At 53.6% G+C, this 18,193-nt stretch overlaps 2 protein-coding genes across 4 annotated transcripts; one reads left to right on the top strand and one right to left on the bottom strand.

Annotated features, from left to right (window-relative positions):
• Window positions 1–2,634: 2,634 nt before the first annotated feature.
• On the top strand, window positions 2,635–13,526 carry SMARCD2 (SWI/SNF related, matrix associated, actin dependent regulator of chromatin, subfamily d, member 2). Of its 2 annotated transcripts, none has more exons than XM_024234363.3 (13): window positions 2,635–3,125; window positions 7,959–8,143; window positions 8,347–8,389; window positions 8,546–8,668; window positions 10,037–10,192; window positions 10,804–10,899; window positions 11,029–11,130; window positions 11,276–11,437; window positions 11,599–11,696; window positions 11,883–12,018; window positions 12,185–12,307; window positions 12,435–12,536; window positions 12,614–13,526. In XM_024234363.3, the coding sequence occupies exons 1-13, from the start codon at window positions 2,910–2,912 to the stop codon at window positions 12,665–12,667; spliced, it is 1,596 nt and encodes a 531-aa protein (XP_024090131.1). In that variant the 5' UTR covers window positions 2,635–2,909; the 3' UTR covers window positions 12,668–13,526. The 2 variants fall into 2 exon arrangements, with proteins under 2 accessions (XP_024090131.1, XP_024090132.2); XM_024234364.3 differs by lacking the exon at window positions 2,635–3,125 and adding an exon at window positions 5,521–6,968.
• A 61-nt stretch (window positions 13,527–13,587) lies between these two features.
• PSMC5 (proteasome 26S subunit, ATPase 5) lies at window positions 13,588–18,193 on the bottom strand. Of its 2 annotated transcripts, none has more exons than XM_009251897.4 (12): window positions 18,097–18,193; window positions 17,403–17,474; window positions 16,041–16,110; window positions 15,657–15,754; window positions 15,417–15,473; window positions 15,105–15,335; window positions 14,670–14,796; window positions 14,379–14,569; window positions 14,180–14,278; window positions 13,989–14,099; window positions 13,797–13,883; window positions 13,588–13,691 (listed from the first exon to the last, which is right to left on the bottom strand). In XM_009251897.4, the coding sequence occupies exons 1-12, from the start codon at window positions 18,118–18,120 to the stop codon at window positions 13,638–13,640; spliced, it is 1,221 nt and encodes a 406-aa protein (XP_009250172.1). In that variant the 5' UTR covers window positions 18,121–18,193; the 3' UTR covers window positions 13,588–13,637.

Here is an 18,193-nt window from a genome sequence, read left to right as displayed (position 1 = left end):
TCACTTGAGCCCAGGGGTTTGAGGCCAGCCTGGGCAACCTAGCAAAACACTGTCTTAAAAAAATACAAATTTTAAAATAAAAAGATAAATTGAGAGAGAAAAAGATCCTGCCTTCGTAGAGTTTATATTTTAGTGGGTGAGCCACATCAGACAGTAAATCAGCACACACTTAAGTAAGTAATGATGTACTGTGATAATCACTTGGTGGGAAGTAGGGTGTGAGAGAACAGAGAGGCTCTGAGATGGGAAGGGGATGGGTAGTTTGAAAAACTGCAAGGAGACCATCTGGGCCAATGCTTAGAAAGCCAAAGGCAGTGATTTAAAATGAAGCCAAGGAGGTAAGCAGGGGCCAGGTCCTGCAGAGCCTTAAATGTCACAGGAGGGAGTGTGACATTCAATCTAAGAGCAATGGGGAGCTGGGGAGGGTTTTAAACAAGGGATTGACAGGAACTGAGTTATATTTAACCGTTTGATCTGCTTTATTATTATTATTATTGAGACAGTGTCTCACTCTGTCACCCAGGCTGAAGTGTAGTGGCGTGATCTCTGCTCACTGCAACCTCTGCCTCTTGGGTTCAAGCGATTCTCGTGCCTCAGCCTCCTGAGTAGCTGGGATTACAGGTGTGCGCCACCACGCCCAGCTAATTTTTGTATTTTTAGTAGAGACAGGGTTTCACCATCTTGGCCAGACTGGTCTCGAACTCCTGACATCAAGTGATCCACCCACCTCGGCCTCCCAAAGTGCTGGGATTACAGGTGTGAGCCACTCCACCCAGCTGATCTGCTTTTAAATGCACTTATTAGCTTGCCCCTTTTCTAGGGTAGAAAAAATCTTGTATGTTTTCTGATGCGACCCACTGGGTCGCATCAGAATTACCTGGGAAGCTTATTTTTCAAATACAATACTGAGAGCCATTGGATTGGAGGGGTGGCTGGCGGAGGTATTTTGGAGTAGCTTCCCAGAGGACTCTGTTTCTCCACTGCCCCTATCACTTTGAGAATTACTGTTGTCCTAGAAGCTTAAAAGGATTGAAATGGATATTAGCTGCCTTATCATGAACTCCTAACCCACTTTACAGGGATGGGAGGGGCCATGATTCAGTGACGTTAACAATTCCAGTGGCCAGTCCCCAGACTGGCAGGTTATCGACTCTTGGGGCAATAGAGTGGGATCTCTAAGTTCAGGAGGTAAGAAAACAACAGCAGCGGTGTTTATCACTAGAGGCATGCGGAGAACTAATTTCTAAAAAGCATTGGAGAACTATACTATAAAAAAGATCTGGGGTGCTATGATGCAAGGAAGGAAGCATTACTTGGTTGGGGCTGAAAAAATAAACAATTATAGTTAAAAAAAAAAAAAAAGTCTAGATCCCGGCTTCTTGACAGTGTGGTCTGAGAAGCAACAGCATCGCTGGCAGCTTGTTACAAATGCAGAGTCCTGGGCCCTGCCACAATCTGCATTTTTAATAAGAGCCTCGGGTGTTTTTTATGCGCTCATTAAAGTTTAAGCAGCACTGGTCCGTATCACGGCGAGGAGATCCAGACCATCAGAGGGTAGGCTCCCTGGCACAGCTGAAGCATTTTTGAATACTTTGATACAGCACAGTGTACCTGAAAAGATACTGCATTTTTGAAAATTAAGTGCTACAAATACTGGAGAAAGACCTCTTTTTTTAAACTGCGGGTAGGTTTCTCATAAGCCAAATTTCTTTTGACTAGAAGCATTTTCTGGGGAGTAAAGTACCAGGCTTCCTTAAAGTGAGGCAGAGCCACGTTAAAAATGTGCGGTAAGAACTCAGCCTTGGCCAAGTCGACCGTTCACCAGCTGGGTCAAGTCTGGAGCCTCCTAGGTCCCTTGGCAGTTCCGAGCTACCAGGATGAGCTTTTACAGGAAGTTGAGTTGGCTGCTGTTCTGCCCCACAGAGCAGCTGAGTCTTTTTTTTTTTTTTTTTTGAGGAGTTTCACTCTTGCCGCCGAGGCTGGAGTGCAGTGGGTCGATCTCGGCTCACTGCAACCTCTGCCTCCCAGGTTCAAGCGATTCTCCTGCCTCAGCCTCCCGAGTAGCTTGGATTACAGGCGCCCGTCACCACGCTCGGCTAAGTTTTGTATTTTTAGTAGAGACGGGGTTTTCACCATGTTGGCCAGGATGGTCTCGAACTTCTGACCTCAGGTGATCCGCCCGCCTCAGCCTCCCAAAGTGCTGGGATTACAGGCGTGAGCCACCGCTACCGACTCTGAGTTGTCTTTAACGCGGAAGATGCAGAAAGGAGACTTGACAAAACTATTTTCGGGGAGTGTGGCCGCGGAATTCGGTGAGGGTGCTATACCAGGAGAGAGTAGTAGCAACGGCTCATTCACTGTGAAGCCCCAAGTGACCTTAGACCTCTGACCCCGCGCCTCACTCGGCGCTTCTGCGCGCAGCTTCCGCTCCCGCCCCTCCGGCGAAGGGCTGGGCCAAAGGTGGGGGGGTGGGGTTCTGAGGTGGGCGGTTAGGGGCGGTGCCCGCTGGGGGCGGGTCTCGCGAGGGGCAGGATTCGAGGAGGCACTCGAGCATTGGGCACCAGGTAGAGGCGGGGCCTAGTGCTGGGCTGGGTTGGGCGGGGCAGAGAGTTCGTAGCCGCCTCTGGGTAACTCGACTCCGGCGGCCAAACCTTCGGAGGCCGGCGACGGAAGGAGGGCCCGCAGCAGATCCTGGATCCGGAATCTCCCGGGCAGGAGCGGAATCTGTCCCGAACCGGGTCTGTGAGGAACTCGCGAACTTGGATTAGGAAATCCCGGAGCCCGGATCGACAAATCCCGGAACCCGGAATTAGGATCGCCAAGTCCCGGATCGCGGAGCACAGAGCGCGGAGTGGACTCGACGCGGATCCCGGAGTCCGGATTGCGGCACCGCGGGACGGGACGGAGCGATGTCGGGCCGAGGCGCGGGCGGGTTCCCGCTGCCCCCGCTGAGCCCTGGCGGCGGCGCCGTGGCCGCGGCCCTGGGAGCGCCACCTCCCCCCGCGGGACCCGGCATGCTGCCCGGACCGGCGCTCCGGGGACCGGGTCCGGCAGGAGGCGTGGGGGGCCCCGGGGCCGCCGCCTTCCGCCCCATGGGCCCCGCGGGCCCCGCGGCGCAGTACCAGGTGAGCAGGGAAGACGCGAGCGGACGGGGGCGGGGGCGCTGCGAGGGCGCCCGGGACGGCGGCTGAGGGGGCCTCGAGTGAGGGCCCTGGGGAATGCATGAGGAACTCCGGGAGACGGTGGAGGGCGGGCCGGGACCCTCGGGCTGCGGCGGGTCGCGGTGGAGGAGTGGGAAGGGGAAGCAGGTTCTGCAGCGGAGGGCTGGAAGCAGCTGGGAGGCCTGGGGGCTTCCGCGGCACAGGGATTCCAAGTGACTGGGAGATGGAGGAGTTTGGGGAGCCAGTGAATTGTGGTGCGTGGGTTGAGAAGTCTACGGTAGGAGGGCTGGAAAGTGATGAGAAAGTTTGGGAAAGGGCCCTCGCTGAGAAACCGGGGTTACCCTGCATCGGCCTTGGTCCCAGTCCAAGTCTGCCCTGTTTTTTCTGGTTGGGAACTGGCGGAGCTCTAGCGTGTCTGAGATGGCTCCCGGCTGCTAATGAGGAGGAAGGAGCCTGGCTTCCCACGGGCACGGGACGCTGAGGCTAGGGCCAGGGGATTCCAGCTTGTGCACGGGCGGACTTTACTCCTGAGGCAGGGCCAGGCGCCTTCGCTGGGAGGACTCCAGCTTAGACCAGAGACGGTGGTGGCCAGGCCTGAGGGGAGGCCCAGCCCAGTCACAGGCCGGCTCTCTTCTGGGCTTTCTGCCTCCTGTCATCGTGTCCGGGAGTTGATTAGTCTGGACGTGCAGAGTGGAGCCCTGCTGGTCTGGGGCCGGAGGAGTCTGCGAGAGTTGCTTCAAAGAGTACTGTCCTGACCCATTTGGGGTTTTGAGAGCTGCTCAGATTGCAGCTTCAAAAGCCCTTGCAAAGCAGCGACTTCTGCTCAGTGTGTGAGAACCTCAGCCTGACCCTGCCGGTGCTCTAGTCTGCTGTTCAGGTTGCCCCAGAGGGCTTGGAAACTGTGCCCATCTGCCTTCTCACCCTCTCTGCATTTTTATTTGGCCTTCAGGTTCTAACTCCACCACATCCGAAGCCATGTGCCCAAGCATTTGACACTAGCTTCTTGCTCATCTACCCGGGTTTGCTGTGGGCTTCCTCTGTTTTCGACTCATGTCTCCAGGCGGAGGTCCTTAGGGATCCTCGTGGAGTATACACAGCCTACCTGCCCCACTGGGCCCTCACTTTTAAGGAGATGGCTTAACTAGGGACAGTGACTGGATTTTTTTTCCTTCTTACTCCTTATTCTTCCTCCTTTCTCAAGAGAAAACAGAGTCTGGGTATGGGCAGAGACAGACCTGGTCCCAGGGACTCCAGCTGGGGCTCATCTTTCCCACCTTGCTGTCCCCCTTGGAGATTCATGGGCCCAGGGTGTTGCTGAGGGCTCCCTGCATCATTCATTGTAGCCCTTGGGCCTGCCCACTGAGACCTGGCCTGGGCACCATTTGTGGGCCTTTGGCCTTGGAAGGACCTGGAAAAGACAAGCCGCTCCAGTTTCCTTGGCATGCAAGCCATAGGAAATGTGCCCTTGGGACAGCCCCCGAGAGGATGGATTCCACATGTTTTGGTGGGGGGTGGCCTTGGGCCTGTGGCAAGGCCAAGCTGGCTGGCTGGTTAGGCCTGGGCGGCTAGCTGTGCGGAAGTAGGAGATGGCCCTGAGTCTGGGTTTCCCATCCCACTAGCTTTCCTCCTCCTGGCAGGAGAGATAGATGGGAAGGAGAACCCAGCCAGCTAACTTTGGCTGAGTTTGAAGAGGATCCTACTTGCCTTCTTTCCAAGTCCAGTTGTATGACTTCCAGGAGAAGGGACTTGAGATCTGGGAAACAAAGGGGTTCCTGTCTGTTAGGGCTCATGAGATGCACTGGAAAACCGAGAATTTGAGGCCCAAACTGAGCAAATAGTTGAAAGAAGGGAAGTGATGACTTCCCTTCCTCCAGAGGGTGGTTCTAGCTGTGGATCACAGTTAACAGAGGAACCTAAAAAAAGAAAAAGAAAAGAAAAAAACCTCCAGGGCAGGCTGTGGTGGGCTCACACCTGTAATCCTAGCACTTTGGAAGGCCCAGACAGAAGGATTACTTGAGACCAGGAGTTCAAGACCAGCCTAGGCAACAGTGAGACTATCATCTCTTAAAAAAAAAAAAAATTTAGCCAAGCGTGGTGGTGTGCGCTTATGGTCCCAGCTACTCAGGATGCTGTGGCAGGAGGATTGCTTGAGTACAGGAGTTAAAGGCTGCATTGAGCTGTGATCCTGCCACTGCACTCCAGCCTGGGCAACAAAATAACAAAAACCTCAGATTGCTGGGTTTGCTCCAGAGAGTTCAAAAAGTTCAAATTTTTTTTTTTTTTTTTTTCTGATACGGAGTCTCACTCTGTCGCCCAGGCTGGAGTGCAGTGGCACGATCTCAGCTCACTGCAACCTCCGCCTCCCAGGTTCAAGCAATTCTCTGCCTCAGCCTCCTGAGTAGCTGGGATTACAGGCGCCTGCCACCACGCCCAGCTAATTTTTTTGTATTTTTAGTAGAGACGAGGGTTCACCATCTTGGCCAGGATGGTCTCGAACTCCTGACCTTGTGATCCACCCGCCTCGGCCTCCCAAAGTGCTGGGATTATAGGCGTGAGCCACCACACCCGGCCTCAAAATCCTTTTTACTCATGGGAGAGTGGTGGTATGTTCCCCAGCTGAGGCCCTCAGGCCCAGGTTCCAGGAGCATCAGGGCCACATTTGGGGCAGGGCAAAGCATGCTCACCAGAGCCCTGGATTCCTCATCTGGGGTTCAGGGGATTGATCCAGGCCTACCTGGTCCTGCTGCAGGCAGGGAGTTAGGGAGGCTCAGAGTTCTGGACTGTTTTTTTTTTTTTTCTTTGACTCCTGAGTTTTTTTTGTTTGTTTTGTTTTGTTTTGTTTTTTTGAAGGGGGAGGAGTTGCTAGCACCTATAAGCCTTATGGAGCTTGGCAAGGCTCAGCTGGGACTTGAACTATATAAGCAGCCTTCCCCTGGGGCCCTGAGTGAGCCAGGGGCTCTGGGCCAGGGAAACCTGGAGCAGATGTCTGGGTGGAGCCTATTCTAGACCCTGCCTATGAGGCCTTGTCTTGGGACTTCCTGTTATCGGAGCACCTGCCCAGGAGGGATGGGTGGTGCTGCAGGTTTTGTGAACACTGCAGCGGGGAGCTTCCTGGGGACCACAGGGCCCTCGCTCACCTCTGCAGGACCCACTGCTTCAGTTCTTCCCTGTCTTTGTCTCAGGCACTAGGAAAAACTAGTCTGGGATGTCTGGGCCTGGGCTTACAGCTGTAGCCACACTCAGTTTTTTTCTGTAATCTCAGGCCAGAGAAAGAACAATCTTTAAGGCAGAGAAAGAGGCTGTCTTTTGCCTTTCAACAGCTCTGATTAATCTCTTCCTGATGGAGAGAGACTTTGGCAGGACTCCCAAAGCCCCAGAGCCCCCCACTTTGAGCTTTTTATTCTCCCAAACACTTCCCTCCCACCCTGCTCCTCCTCTCCCCATCCTCACGTCTGTGGGTCATGTTTCTTTCCATCTCCACATCTGGTCAAGAATCTGACCCTCTGTGTTGGGAACATGGGTTTAGTGCGGGATGAAGAGGTTGGGGAAGAATCTCATCTCCATGATGCTGGGGTGGGGGAGGGTCCTTTGATTTGGTACAAGTCTCCACCCTGCCGGGCTTGGTTGGCTGGTTGTGCTCGTTGCATAATCTGGGCCCTGGGGCCAGCCCTGTGAAGCTGCCAGGGACAGTGTGTGCAAGGCAGAGCTGCCAAACAGGCCTTGCAGGCAGCAGCCATGGGGAAGGGGGTGCGGGTGGAGGTGACTCCCAGATGGGCTCCACAGAAATGTCGGAGAGCAAGGCCTCAGGTGGGAAATCCTTCTGCAGGCATCTAAAGAAGCTATTTCTGTCTCCCACTTTCCTGCTGCTCAGCCTGGGCCTCTATCCTTGCCTTCCAGGATAATCTTAGCCCCCTTCTCCAGCTTGGGATTGCCAGGGCTACACGGAGCCGGAGCCAGAGCCAGTCCTGGCTGCCAGGTGGTGCCTGGGCCACTGGCAGAGTCCAGGTGCCAGCTGCTCTCTTTCCCACAGGCCACCCAGGAGCCATAGCTTCCCTTCTGGGGTCTTCTGTCATAGGGGTAGTAGTTGGGCAGTAGGGAGGTGAGAGGAGGGTCCAGTTCTGGGCTGTGGGTGGGGGCTATGTGATACCAGACTACAGGGTACAGGGTCCCTGTACCCTGCCCGAGGCCACCCCCACCAGCTGGTACACGTTCCAAGCCATCCTGTTGCAGCCTTGCTCACCTGGGGTGCTGCTGCCTACCAGACCCCTTTCTCCCTCGGCCACAGAGGATGGGGATTGGGGCTCTGCGCCATTGGCCTGCTCATACTATAGTACACCCCTCTGCCTGGCAGTGACACTGCCCCCGTGCCTCTCAGCCATGCTTCTCCTTCATGATTGGGGAAAGAGAAGGAGGGCAGGGCTTGGCAGGACTGTCTGAGAGAATAGGGACCAGCTTGTCCAGGGAATAGGGCACAGCATGCTGGGGCTGGAAGGTAGCAATGGGCCCTGAAAAGCTCCCCCAGGCCCTTCCCTCTGCAGGCAGGACCCTCCTCCCAGCCCAGGCTCTGGCAGGCCTCATTTGCTGGCATGGCTGCCAGGGCGGTTGCAGGGGGTGGGGCAGGTGTGGTTTATACTCTGGGCTCAGGCGCCCGCTCCCCTTTGTTCCTGGGGCTCCAGCAGGGCTCTGGTGTGCTGCTCAGGCCCTACCTGGCTGACGAGAGGGATGGAGGGCATGGGCTGTGGGCCCCGGAGGGCCTTGCCCCTGACCTATGCACCCCCATTGGCTCACTTCCCCCAGCGACCTGGCATGTCACCAGGGAACCGGATGCCCATGGCTGGCTTGCAGGTGGGACCCCCTGCTGGCTCCCCATTTGGTGCAGCAGCTCCGCTTCGACCTGGCATGCCACCCACCATGATGGATCCATTCCGAAAACGCCTGCTTGTGCCCCAGGCGCAGCCTCCCATGCCTGCCCAGCGCCGGGGGTAAGAGCATCCTGCTTCTCTCACTCTGCCTAACTCAGCTCTGGTGGTAGCAGAGGGTTTCCTTCTGTCTTAAGAACTTTGGTGACTGAGGATGACTCCAGGCTCTCCGGGGGGAGAGGGTCCTGGAGACTGGAGGGGCGTTGTGAGAGTGGGTGTCCTTTTTTGGACCATTGACCTCTTAAGTGGGTTTCTGTCCTCCCCAGGTTAAAGAGGAGGAAGATGGCAGATAAGGTTCTACCTCAGCGAGTAAGTGTTAAGAGGACACCTGGGAGGCCTGCCTTGGCCAAGTGGCCACCTTGGGGTGGGCGTCCATCTCCCTCAACCCTGGGCTGCAGGAGGAAGGGAGGAAAGAGCCAGGCTTTGGCTGAAGCAAGCTGATGAGCTTCTGTTACCTTCCTTCAGATCCGGGAGCTTGTTCCAGAGTCTCAGGCGTACATGGATCTCTTAGCTTTTGAGCGGAAGCTGGACCAGACCATTGCTCGCAAGCGGATGGAGATCCAGGAGGCCATCAAAAAGCCTCTGACAGTATGTGTGGCCCTGACCACCTCCAGCCTTCCCAGGTTTCCTTGTCCTCCACCCCCTTGTTTTCCAGGGGCCAAGCAAGTTGGGCTAGAGCCGGGTTTTTCACATGCAGGATGCAGCCCACTAGTAGAGTACGAACTCAGTTGAATGTGTTGGGGCCAGTATGTTTTAAATGAATATATGACAGTAGAAAATCTTAAAATACTTCACAGTAGTACTTACCATAGTAGTAAATGGATTCTTTCATGACATTTTTGTTTCTGATAAATAGATAGATATGCAGACCTTGGGTCATAATTGAAAATGTAAATCTTATGGGTGCTGGTCAAAAGTTTGAAAACCACTAGACTAGGGGATAAAGGTAGTTCCTTTCTCCTTCCCCTTCCCCATCCATAGAGAATATTTTCTTTTTTTTTTTTTTTTTCCAGAAATGGAGTCTCGCTCTTTCACCCAAGCTGGAGTGCAGTGTTGCGATCTCGGCTCACTGCAACCTTCGTATCCCAGGTTCAAGCAATTCTTCTTGCCTCAGCCTCCCGAGTAAGGAGGATTACAGATGCCTGTCACCACGCCCGGCTAATTTTTGTATTTTTAGTATCACCATGTTGCCCAGGCTGGTCTCGAACTCCTGACTGCCTCGGCCTCCCAAAGTGCTGAGATTACAGGCGTGAGCCACTGCACTTGGCCGAGAAGCTTTTCTTAATAATAATGTAGAACAGTCCCCTGAGTGGTGAAGCCTTTCCAGGGGACTAGGATATTTTGGGGCCATGATGGGTGTTTGGGTTTCATGTAAGATGTGAGCCAGAGACCTCTGATTTGCCTGGTTGCTGTGTGTTACTCCATCATGCCATAGCACCAGTCCCACTGTGCTGGCATTGTTGGTGATGCATCTCTTTCCCCATAAAATAGTGAGTTCTGGCCGGGTGCGGTGGCTCATGCCTGTAATCTCAGCACTTTAGGAGGCTGAAGTGGGCAGATCACCTGAGGTCAGGAGTTTGAGACCAGCATGGCCAACATGTTGAAATACCGTCTTTACTAAAAACAAAAAAAATTAGCTGGGCATGGTGGTACGCACCTGTAGTCCCAGCTACTCGGGAGACTGAGGCAAGAGAATCGCTTGAACCTGGGAGTCAGAGGTTGCAAGTGAGCTGAGATCGCGCCACTGCACTCCAGCCTGGGTGACAGAGTGAGACCATGTCTAAAAAAAAAAAGGCTGGGACTGGGACTTACTACTTCTGATTCCTGGTACCTGACAAGGTGCCTGGCTGGCTCATGGTGCTCAGTACTGATTGTTGAATGGTTCATATGAGAAGATGCAGTAGCACTGTGTCCCAACATCTTGGTTCACCTCCAGTTGTGATTGCCTTTCTTTAGCAAAAGCGAAAGCTTCGGATCTACATTTCCAATACGTTCAGTCCCAGCAAGGCGGAAGGCGATAGTGCAGGAACTGCAGGGACCCCTGGGGGAACCCCGGCAGGGGACAAGGTGGCTTCCTGGGAACTCCGAGTGGAAGGAAAACTGCTGGATGATGTGAGTTGGGGAGGGAGGTGTCTGGAGGGAAGGAGGCCTGTGTGGGTTTAAGACTGGGACCAAGGAGTTTGACACTAGCCTGAGCAGCAGAGCCAGACCCCATCTCTACAAAAAATTTAAAAATTAGCTGGGTGTGGTGGCATGCGCCTGTAATCCCAGCTACTCATAAGGCTGACGCAGGAGGATGGCTTGAGCCCAGGAGGTCAAGCTTCAGTGAGTTATGATCACACCACTGCACTTCGGCCTGGGTGACAGAGTGAGATTGTGTCTCAGAAAAAAAAAGACTGGGCCAGACACTTGGGCGCTCCCAGAGAAGTCCTGCCATAGGGAGGGGGCGCTGCTCCAAGCCTGTTAGAGGTTGATTTGTGTGGTTATTACAATGTTCCTGCAGATGGCAGTCGAGTGTCTCGAGGAAGTCCCTCGTGGGCTGCAAGAGGGCACCATTTCCCTGCCTCCAGTCTGCCCAGAGTCCTGCTTCCATCCTTCAGGGCCCAGGAATCTTCAGTACCCGGAGCTCCAGGGCTGAAATGGGGCTTCTCTTTCTTGGGATTTAGCATAGCTTGAGATTTGAGAGCTCAGCAGCCCCATCTCACACCCTTTTCCATCCCCAGCCTAGCAAACAGAAGAGGAAGTTTTCTTCATTCTTTAAGAGCCTCGTCATTGAGCTGGACAAGGAGCTGTACGGGCCTGACAATCACCTGGTGGAGGTGAGAGTGGGCCTGGGGCAGAAGCAGGCTGATGTGCAGGTTTGGCAGGGAAATGGCCTCAGGGCCCTCGGGAGGCCCTGTGTTCACGCCCACCCCCTTGGTGATAAGCCATGCTTCCCTCCCTGCCAGTGGCACCGGATGCCCACCACCCAGGAGACAGATGGCTTCCAGGTAAAACGGCCTGGAGACCTCAATGTCAAGTGCACCCTCCTGCTCATGCTGGATCATCAGGTGACAGAGGCCCTAGGGTCATTTCTGGGGCCACAGGGACCCCTCAGGAGGGGAGTTGGTTCCTAGAAACCCTTCCTGTCCCTGCCCTATTTTCCCACTGTTTTACTATAAGAACCGGTTCTGACTCCCCTCCATCCAACTCCAGCCTCCCCAGTATAAATTGGACCCCCGATTGGCAAGGCTGCTGGGAGTGCACACGCAGACGAGGGCCGCCATCATGCAGGCCCTGTGGCTTTACATCAAGCACAACCAGCTGCAGGATGGGCACGAGCGGGAGTACATCAACTGCAACCGTTACTTCCGCCAGGTTAGCCAGATGCCAGCCCCCCGTTCTCTCAGCCCTTGCCTTGCCTTGCCTGCTGGGCTACTCCTTGGCCACAGCCTGCAGACTGCTGCCCTCACTGGTCCTGGAATGGTCCACTCCACTGTGCCCACAAGCCAACGCTGAGCCTTTCGTATTTCCTCCAGATCTTCAGTTGTGGCCGACTCCGTTTCTCCGAGATTCCCATGAAGCTGGCGGGGTTGCTGCAGCATCCGGACCCCATTGTCATCAACCATGTCATTAGGTAAATGCAAGGAGGGGGACAAGAAGGCTCTTCTAAGAGCAGATTCACCCTTGGCTTGAACTAAAGCCAAAGCAAGCATCAGGTTTCTTGCTCCCTGAGTGTGTGCAGAGAATAGGCCCCAGCTCTGGCCCAGGTGGGCAGGATGAAGTCAGCTATGTGCCTTCCCTCCCCATGTGCTGCCTGCAGTGTGGACCCTAACGACCAGAAGAAGACAGCCTGTTACGACATCGATGTGGAGGTGGACGACCCACTGAAGGCCCAAATGAGCAATTTTCTGGCCTCTACCACCAATCAGCAGGAGATCGCCTCCCTTGATGTCAAGGTGGGCCCTCTGGCTCCACAGCTTCCCCTGGGGCCCAGGATTGGTGTGGGCTGGCTCTGTCCAGCATTTCCATACATGTAGCACCTGGGGGATGGGATGGGAACTCTGGCTCAGTTGCTTGCATTTAAGCTTTGGGGGCATAGTCTGACACATGTACCCTCTCCAGATCCATGAGACCATTGAGTCCATCAACCAACTGAAGACCCAGAGAGATTTCATGCTCAGTTTTAGCACTGACCCCCAGGACTTCATCCAGGAATGGCTCCGTTCCCAGCGCCGAGACCTCAAGGTGTAGTCCTCTTTCCCGAGGGGACTCCTATGTAAAGCTCTGGGTGATTTTTATCCACAGCAGTTCCCAGGGTGGATTAGCCCAGGGGTGGGGATTATGCTATGGCTTTCCTCCTGGCTCTTTGCAGATCATCACTGATGTGATTGGAAGTCCTGAGGAGGAGAGACGAGCTGCTTTCTACCACCAGCCCTGGGCCCAGGAAGCAGTAGGCAGGCACATCTTTGCCAAGGTGAGGCTCTGCCCTGTTTTCCCTCCTTTGGCCATGAGTAGCAAAGGCCTAAGCCACTTGGTTTCTCCCTTCTCCAGGTGCAGCAGCGAAGGCAGGAACTGGAACAGGTGCTGGGAATTCGCCTGACCTAACTGCTCAGGGATCTTTCTTCCCAGCCCTGGAGCCTGGAGGGAGACCACCCTCTGGGTCCTTGCTGGGGCCGCAGACACGTAGGCTGGGGTGAGGAGTGTCTGCTGTCATCCTCTACTCCCCAGCTTTAGTTTTATAAATGTAGTGATAGAATTCCTTGTTGCTTAGTCCCCAAAGCCTTATACTTTTTGCATTGGCTTTAATTGGGTTCAGCAGATGCCTCCTCTGCCCCCCTGCAGGCAGGCCCAAGTAGGACTGCTGGAGGCTGTGCTTTGACATTGTAACAGACATTTCCGAACCAAAGGCTGCTGGGTTTGCATGTTTACAGACTCCCCCTGGGGCAAGGGTCAGAGCTGGCTCTGGGGAGCTGGGCTAGGAAGAGGAGGTGCAGCCCAGACTCTTCCTAGCCTTTCTAAACCAAAGTTCTTTGCCATTCCTACAAGCCCAGCCTTGCTGCTGGTTTTTTCCTTTCCTTTGGGTATTTGCACTATTTTGGGAGCAAGTTTTCTATGTGGGAGCCACTTTTTTGTACAGGGGTAAGTTGGGGGTTTTCAGGGAGCCCTGTTAGGTGCCTCCTTGTTTTCTTTCCTCAATCTATGCAAGCGGCTCTGGCCGCCATCATCTCCTGGGATGTCAGAGGGCTGCCTCTCCAGTGGCTTGGGCTGGGGAGGGGACACTCCAGTTCTCTAGCATGGCCTGAGGTATTGGGTGTGCGCATGTGGAGGCCAGGGTAAGGTGAATGGGGAGGCTGGGAGGACTAGTGTTGCCCTTTGGAGCTTGGTGAGGAGGGTGGGTCTAGGGCTTGGTGAGTGCCACTTCTGGCAGGTTTGGAAATTTCCAAATAAATCCTTTTGTCTATTGGTGGTGCCTGGACCTGGTCCTTGAACAGCACAGCCATCATTAACAGACTGGAGTCCTAGAGGACTTGGCCCACAGAGCTTTATTGGAGAGATACACACAAAGGCTGTCCACTCACTTCCATAATTTCTTGATGGACATGTTTTTCTCACTGTCCTTCTGCATGACCTAGGGGTGGGAGAGAGAATGAACGTTAAGTTATGAGCACACACATGCCCTAACCCACTGCCCCAGAGCCACCACTGGCAAAGGCACAAAGATGGAGGCCCACACCTTGGCTACTGCCATCTCAAAGTCCTCCTGAGTGACATGGACTCGCCGTTCTCGCAGGGCATACATGCCAGCTTCTGTGCACACGCCCTGAACAGGAAAAGGAAATTGAGGCCCCACTGCTGTGCCCCTCATCTGTCGCCCTTGAGCCCAGAGCTTCCTGCCTCTGCCGTTTTCGGTGGGTACTCCAATTACCTTCACTTCAGCCCCTGATGCTCCTGGCATGAGTTCAGCAATTTTTCTCAGGTTGATCCCCCGGGTCAGGTTCATCTTCCGAGAATGAATCTTCAAAATGTCCAGCCGGGCCTGGAGATGGCAAGGAAAGGCCTGAGCCCCACACCCCACCCCCACAGTCAGAGCCACTTTGCACAGTGCCCATCACAAACCTCCTCATTGGGGGGTGGGAATTCAATTTTTCTGTCAATGCGCCCTGGGCGAAGCAGTGCCGAGTCCAGGATATCAATCCTATTAGTAGCCATGATAACCTGAGCAGAGAAAGCAAGTGGGGATCAGCTAAAGCTCTTTCTTGGCCTGCGTGGCACCCAGGCCTTCCCTGGGCCCATCCCAAGGATGCTACCACCTTACCTTGATGTTCTTGGTGGCCTCAAAGCCGTCGAGCTGGTTGAGCAACTCCAGCATCGTGCGCTGCACTTCACTGTCCCCTCCAGAACCCCCCTCCAGCCGCGAGGAGCCGATGGAGTCGATTTCGTCCATGAAGATGATAGACGGAGCATGTTCCCGTGCCATGACAAACAGCTCCCTCACCATTCTTGCCCCTGTGTGGAGGCCGAGCTGGTGTTAGGGAGCTTATTAGCTTATTAGCTCACTAACACCCTACCCCTACCTCTTGCTTCTCACATTGCTAGCCATGGTTACCTTCCCCTATGAATTTCTGTACCAATTCAGAGCCAGAGACACGAATAAAGGTACAGTCCGTATGATGAGCCACAGCCCGGGCCAACAGTGTCTTCCCAGTGCCTGGAGGTCCATACAGCAGCACTCCCTGCAGGGGAATAGCAGGACTCAGGGCAGAAAGCTACACCCCTCATTTCATTCAGTGAACATTTACCAAGTGCTGGGTCCCTTGCTAGATGTTAGGGATACAAAAAAAAAAAAATGAACATCAAGGTCCCTTCTATCCAAACCACCTCACCGCCCTAGGAACACTTCCCCGGCCACTCTTTTCAAGGGGAGGGCCAGCCCAAGCAAGATGCAGCCTATCCCGGTGCCTCCCCAACCCCTGCAGTAGGGCTGGCTGGGGCAGGAGGAGTAAGTACAGCTTGGCCCTCTCAGAGAAGCCCTGCTCCTCACCTTGGGCTGAGCAATGCCCAGTGCTTCGAAGAGCTCAGGATGCTTAACAGGCAGCTCGATCACTTCTTTGATCTCCTTGATCTGTTTGTCCAGTCCACCAATCATCTCGTAAGTTGAATCTGGTACTTTCTCCACCATCATCAGTGACACTAATGGGTCTACCTTGTTGGGCAGGATCTTGTGCAGAGTGTAGCTGTCATTCCTTAGAGCCACCCGGCAATTGGGTGTCACCTGGGTGAAGGGGGCGAGTTTCAGAAGTGGTACAATAAAAGCTGACCCCACCACCACCACCACCTCACCTGCTACACTCACGTCATTGATGTCAATGTTTTTGTCCACGTCTACAACAAATTTACCTTCAGGATGTACCTAAAGAAACAAGGGCTCATGACCTTCCTTGACAGCCACCAAATCACTAATCCTACCCAGGAAGACCTACGAGAATCCCACAATACCTTGACAGAACACAGAACCCCGTCTCCCGAGGCTACACACAAAGGGGTGGGAATGCAGTGGAGACCAAGCTGGTCCCTGGGGTCATGCTGCTTTTACCTTGACCAACACTTTCTTCTTATCCATGGCCCGGACTACTTCCCCCACATAGGAGCCCTGCTCCTGCAGCAGCTGTAGCTCCTCCCGTAGTAGGCGAACTAGATGGCAAACAGACACGGTGGTCACTTAGCTACTCCTTTGGAGTCTCCAGGACCCAATTCTACGTGCATGAGCTAAGCATCACTCTTATTAAAGGAAGGCCAAAGGTCAAAATTCATGTTTTTAAGGAGGCTACAATGGGGCTCAGGAAAAAGAGATGCATGTGAAACTACTAGATGATGACAGGGAGAAAACAGTAAGCACTGCTGTGAAGACAGTGCAGGGAGGTTAGGACAGACCTCAGACAAACTGCCCACATGCGGTTTCCCACCTTTCTCCACTCACCTTTAGCATTTAGTTCATTCCTCTGTGCCTGCAGCCTCCGGAGGTTTTGGCTCTTATCATTCACAATCAGCTGTGGTGGACAAGAGACAAATTCCATTACTCAAGGGCAGGAGACAGGAGGAGGTAGGATCTTGGCCAAGACCTCACAGGTCTGAACGAGCTGAGGGAAGGGCACAGGGCATCTGCGTGTTGTTTCACATTCTCCAGTATGATCCTAATGACCCTGCCCTGTCCTCCAAGAGTCCCTCTGGAGCTTACAGCAGCCATCAAAGAAGGCTGCTTGTCCAATACTGGTCCAGGAATAACAGAATCTAATGGACAAAAGTTACAGCTGGCTCATGTAACACCAAATTTCTTGCAGGAAGGCAACATCACCTGGTGGAAAGATTGTTAGGTGAGAAGCCTGAGTTCTAGCCCAGCCGCTGTCAATCAAAAGCAAAGTAAAGGTAAGACAATCTATTTTTAAAAATCTAGATCTGTTACCAAAGGGCACATGGGTATAGCATCAGCTACCCTGCTTCAAGACTACTAAGGTGAACGAATAAAAATACATGAAAAAGCATTCAAAAATGGTAAACTAAACATAATACCTGCAAATGCACTTGGAATTCAGAATTGTCCTTTGTGGCTTTCCCCCATCCAATTTATATTACAGTTGACACTTGAACAACGCAGGGGGTTAGGGTGAAATTGAAAATCCATGGACCTGTCCAAAGTTAAACTACTAACAGCCTACTGTAACACTGTAACGTAACACTAACACTAACAGCCTACTGTTTATGTTGTCTGTAAGGCTTACTACTGGAAGCCATACTTTACTGCTGGAAGCCTTACTGGTAACACAAATATTTGATTAACAACATAAACGGTCCTTTTTCTATGGTTTAGCGCTTTAGGCTAGGGCTCTGGGTTGCCCAATTTCTTTCATTCAGTCTCTATGGAATTAGCATTGTCCAGATGCCTCAATGATGCCCTTCCTCACATTCTCACTTCACCCTCACCCAACCTCTTGGTGATAAATTTCAACTTCTGAGCTTATGTTTCCCTTTTATAAGAATCCTTTTCATTCGGGCTTCTTCCAAAAGGGTTGACCTTTGACTAGAGGTACCTTTACTATTAAGATTTGACTCTTGAAGATGTGTAACAAACTGTGAACACTAAGACCCTCAAAGAGATGGCACTGGAGGAGAACAAGAGATTGCTTACTTCTGATACACACACCCTACTAGCTAAGAAACAAACAAGAAAGGAGAAGCAGCAGCCTCTTCCACTGCACTCCCAGTGGAATTAGATGGATTTGTGGAAGTCCGTTTCCATCCCCCGTCATCCCCCTTCCTAGCTCCCTCTGGAGTCCGTCCTCACCTGGAGTTCTTCAATCTTGGACAGATAATATTGGCGGAGTCCGCTGCCTGCCTTCCCCTCCTCCAGCTCCATCTGAAGACACAGAGTGAGTCTTAAACGACAGGTTAAACATCCGAGGGGGTAAAGCCACTTGCAGGGCACTTTGAATAAAGCTTGACACCAGGTAGCTTTGCGTAGTAGAAAAAGTTTGGACTTCGGAGGCTCAGGATCTGGGTTCTAATCCCTCCCTCCCTTGGAACCCTCCATTTTCCCACGACTAAAATAAAAGAATGGGAACGCCGCCTACCTCATACGACTTTTAGGAAGACCGAGAGGCGATATGATATACACGGGGGCGCTTTGCACTGCGTGAAGTGCTCTACAAGCCCGAGGTGTCAGTACTGACGACGGAGCCAGCGGAACGGAGCCAAAGGACTGGCGTCCCGTCTCCTGCGACCCGTCGGCCGGCCATTCCCGCGCCCATCGCTCCCCTCACTCACTCCGCTTCTACCGCGTCTTCCTCTCCCAGCCTTGCCCTGACTCACCGAGGGTGGCGCTGACACAGCAGATCCGGTCGCAGGCAGCGTCCAGCCTGGACTGGTCCAGCCACCTCCGACCCACCCGACGCTCCTGCCCCGGCCCGCTCTCCACTCAGATCACGCTCGCTCCGCACCCAGCCCCATAACCTGCCGGGCCGCCACTGCACCCGCCATACCTGCTCTGGTCCGTCAAGCGCCATCTTCTCTCTTCAGCAGAGACCGCCGGCATCCGATGCGTCTTGGCGCGCAGGCGCGGAAGCGCAGGCTTGGGAC

Source organism: Pongo abelii, chromosome 19, assembly GCF_028885655.2.
Source record: "Pongo abelii isolate AG06213 chromosome 19, NHGRI_mPonAbe1-v2.0_pri, whole genome shotgun sequence".
Taxonomy (NCBI): domain Eukaryota; kingdom Metazoa; phylum Chordata; class Mammalia; order Primates; family Hominidae; genus Pongo; species Pongo abelii.
Note: the sequence above shows the minus strand (reverse complement) of the source record. Positions and strands in the feature narration are given on the sequence as shown.

What these genes read in the sequence shown, in the direction of transcription:
- SMARCD2 (XM_024234363.3), top strand. Translation starts at nt 2,910, where the DNA reads ATGTCGGGCCGAGGCGCGGGCGGGTTCCCGCTGCCCCCGCTGAGCCCT. An exon ending in CCATCAAAAAGCCTCTGACA is followed by an intron (nt 8,669 to 10,036) that starts GTATGTGTGGCC and finishes GCCTTTCTTTAG; the next exon opens with CAAAAGCGAAAGCTTCGGAT. An exon ending in AAGGAAAACTGCTGGATGAT is followed by an intron (nt 10,193 to 10,803) that starts GTGAGTTGGGGA and finishes TTCCATCCCCAG; the next exon opens with CCTAGCAAACAGAAGAGGAA.
- PSMC5 (XM_009251897.4), bottom strand. Translation starts at nt 18,120, where the DNA reads ATGGCGCTTGACGGACCAGAGCAG. An exon ending in AAAACATTGACATCAATGAC is followed by an intron (nt 15,336 to 15,416) that starts GTGAGTGTAGCA and finishes CCCTTCACCCAG; the next exon opens with GTGACACCCAATTGCCGGGT. An exon ending in ACAGAAATTCATAGGGGAAG is followed by an intron (nt 14,570 to 14,669) that starts GTAACCATGGCT and finishes GCCTCCACACAG; the next exon opens with GGGCAAGAATGGTGAGGGAG.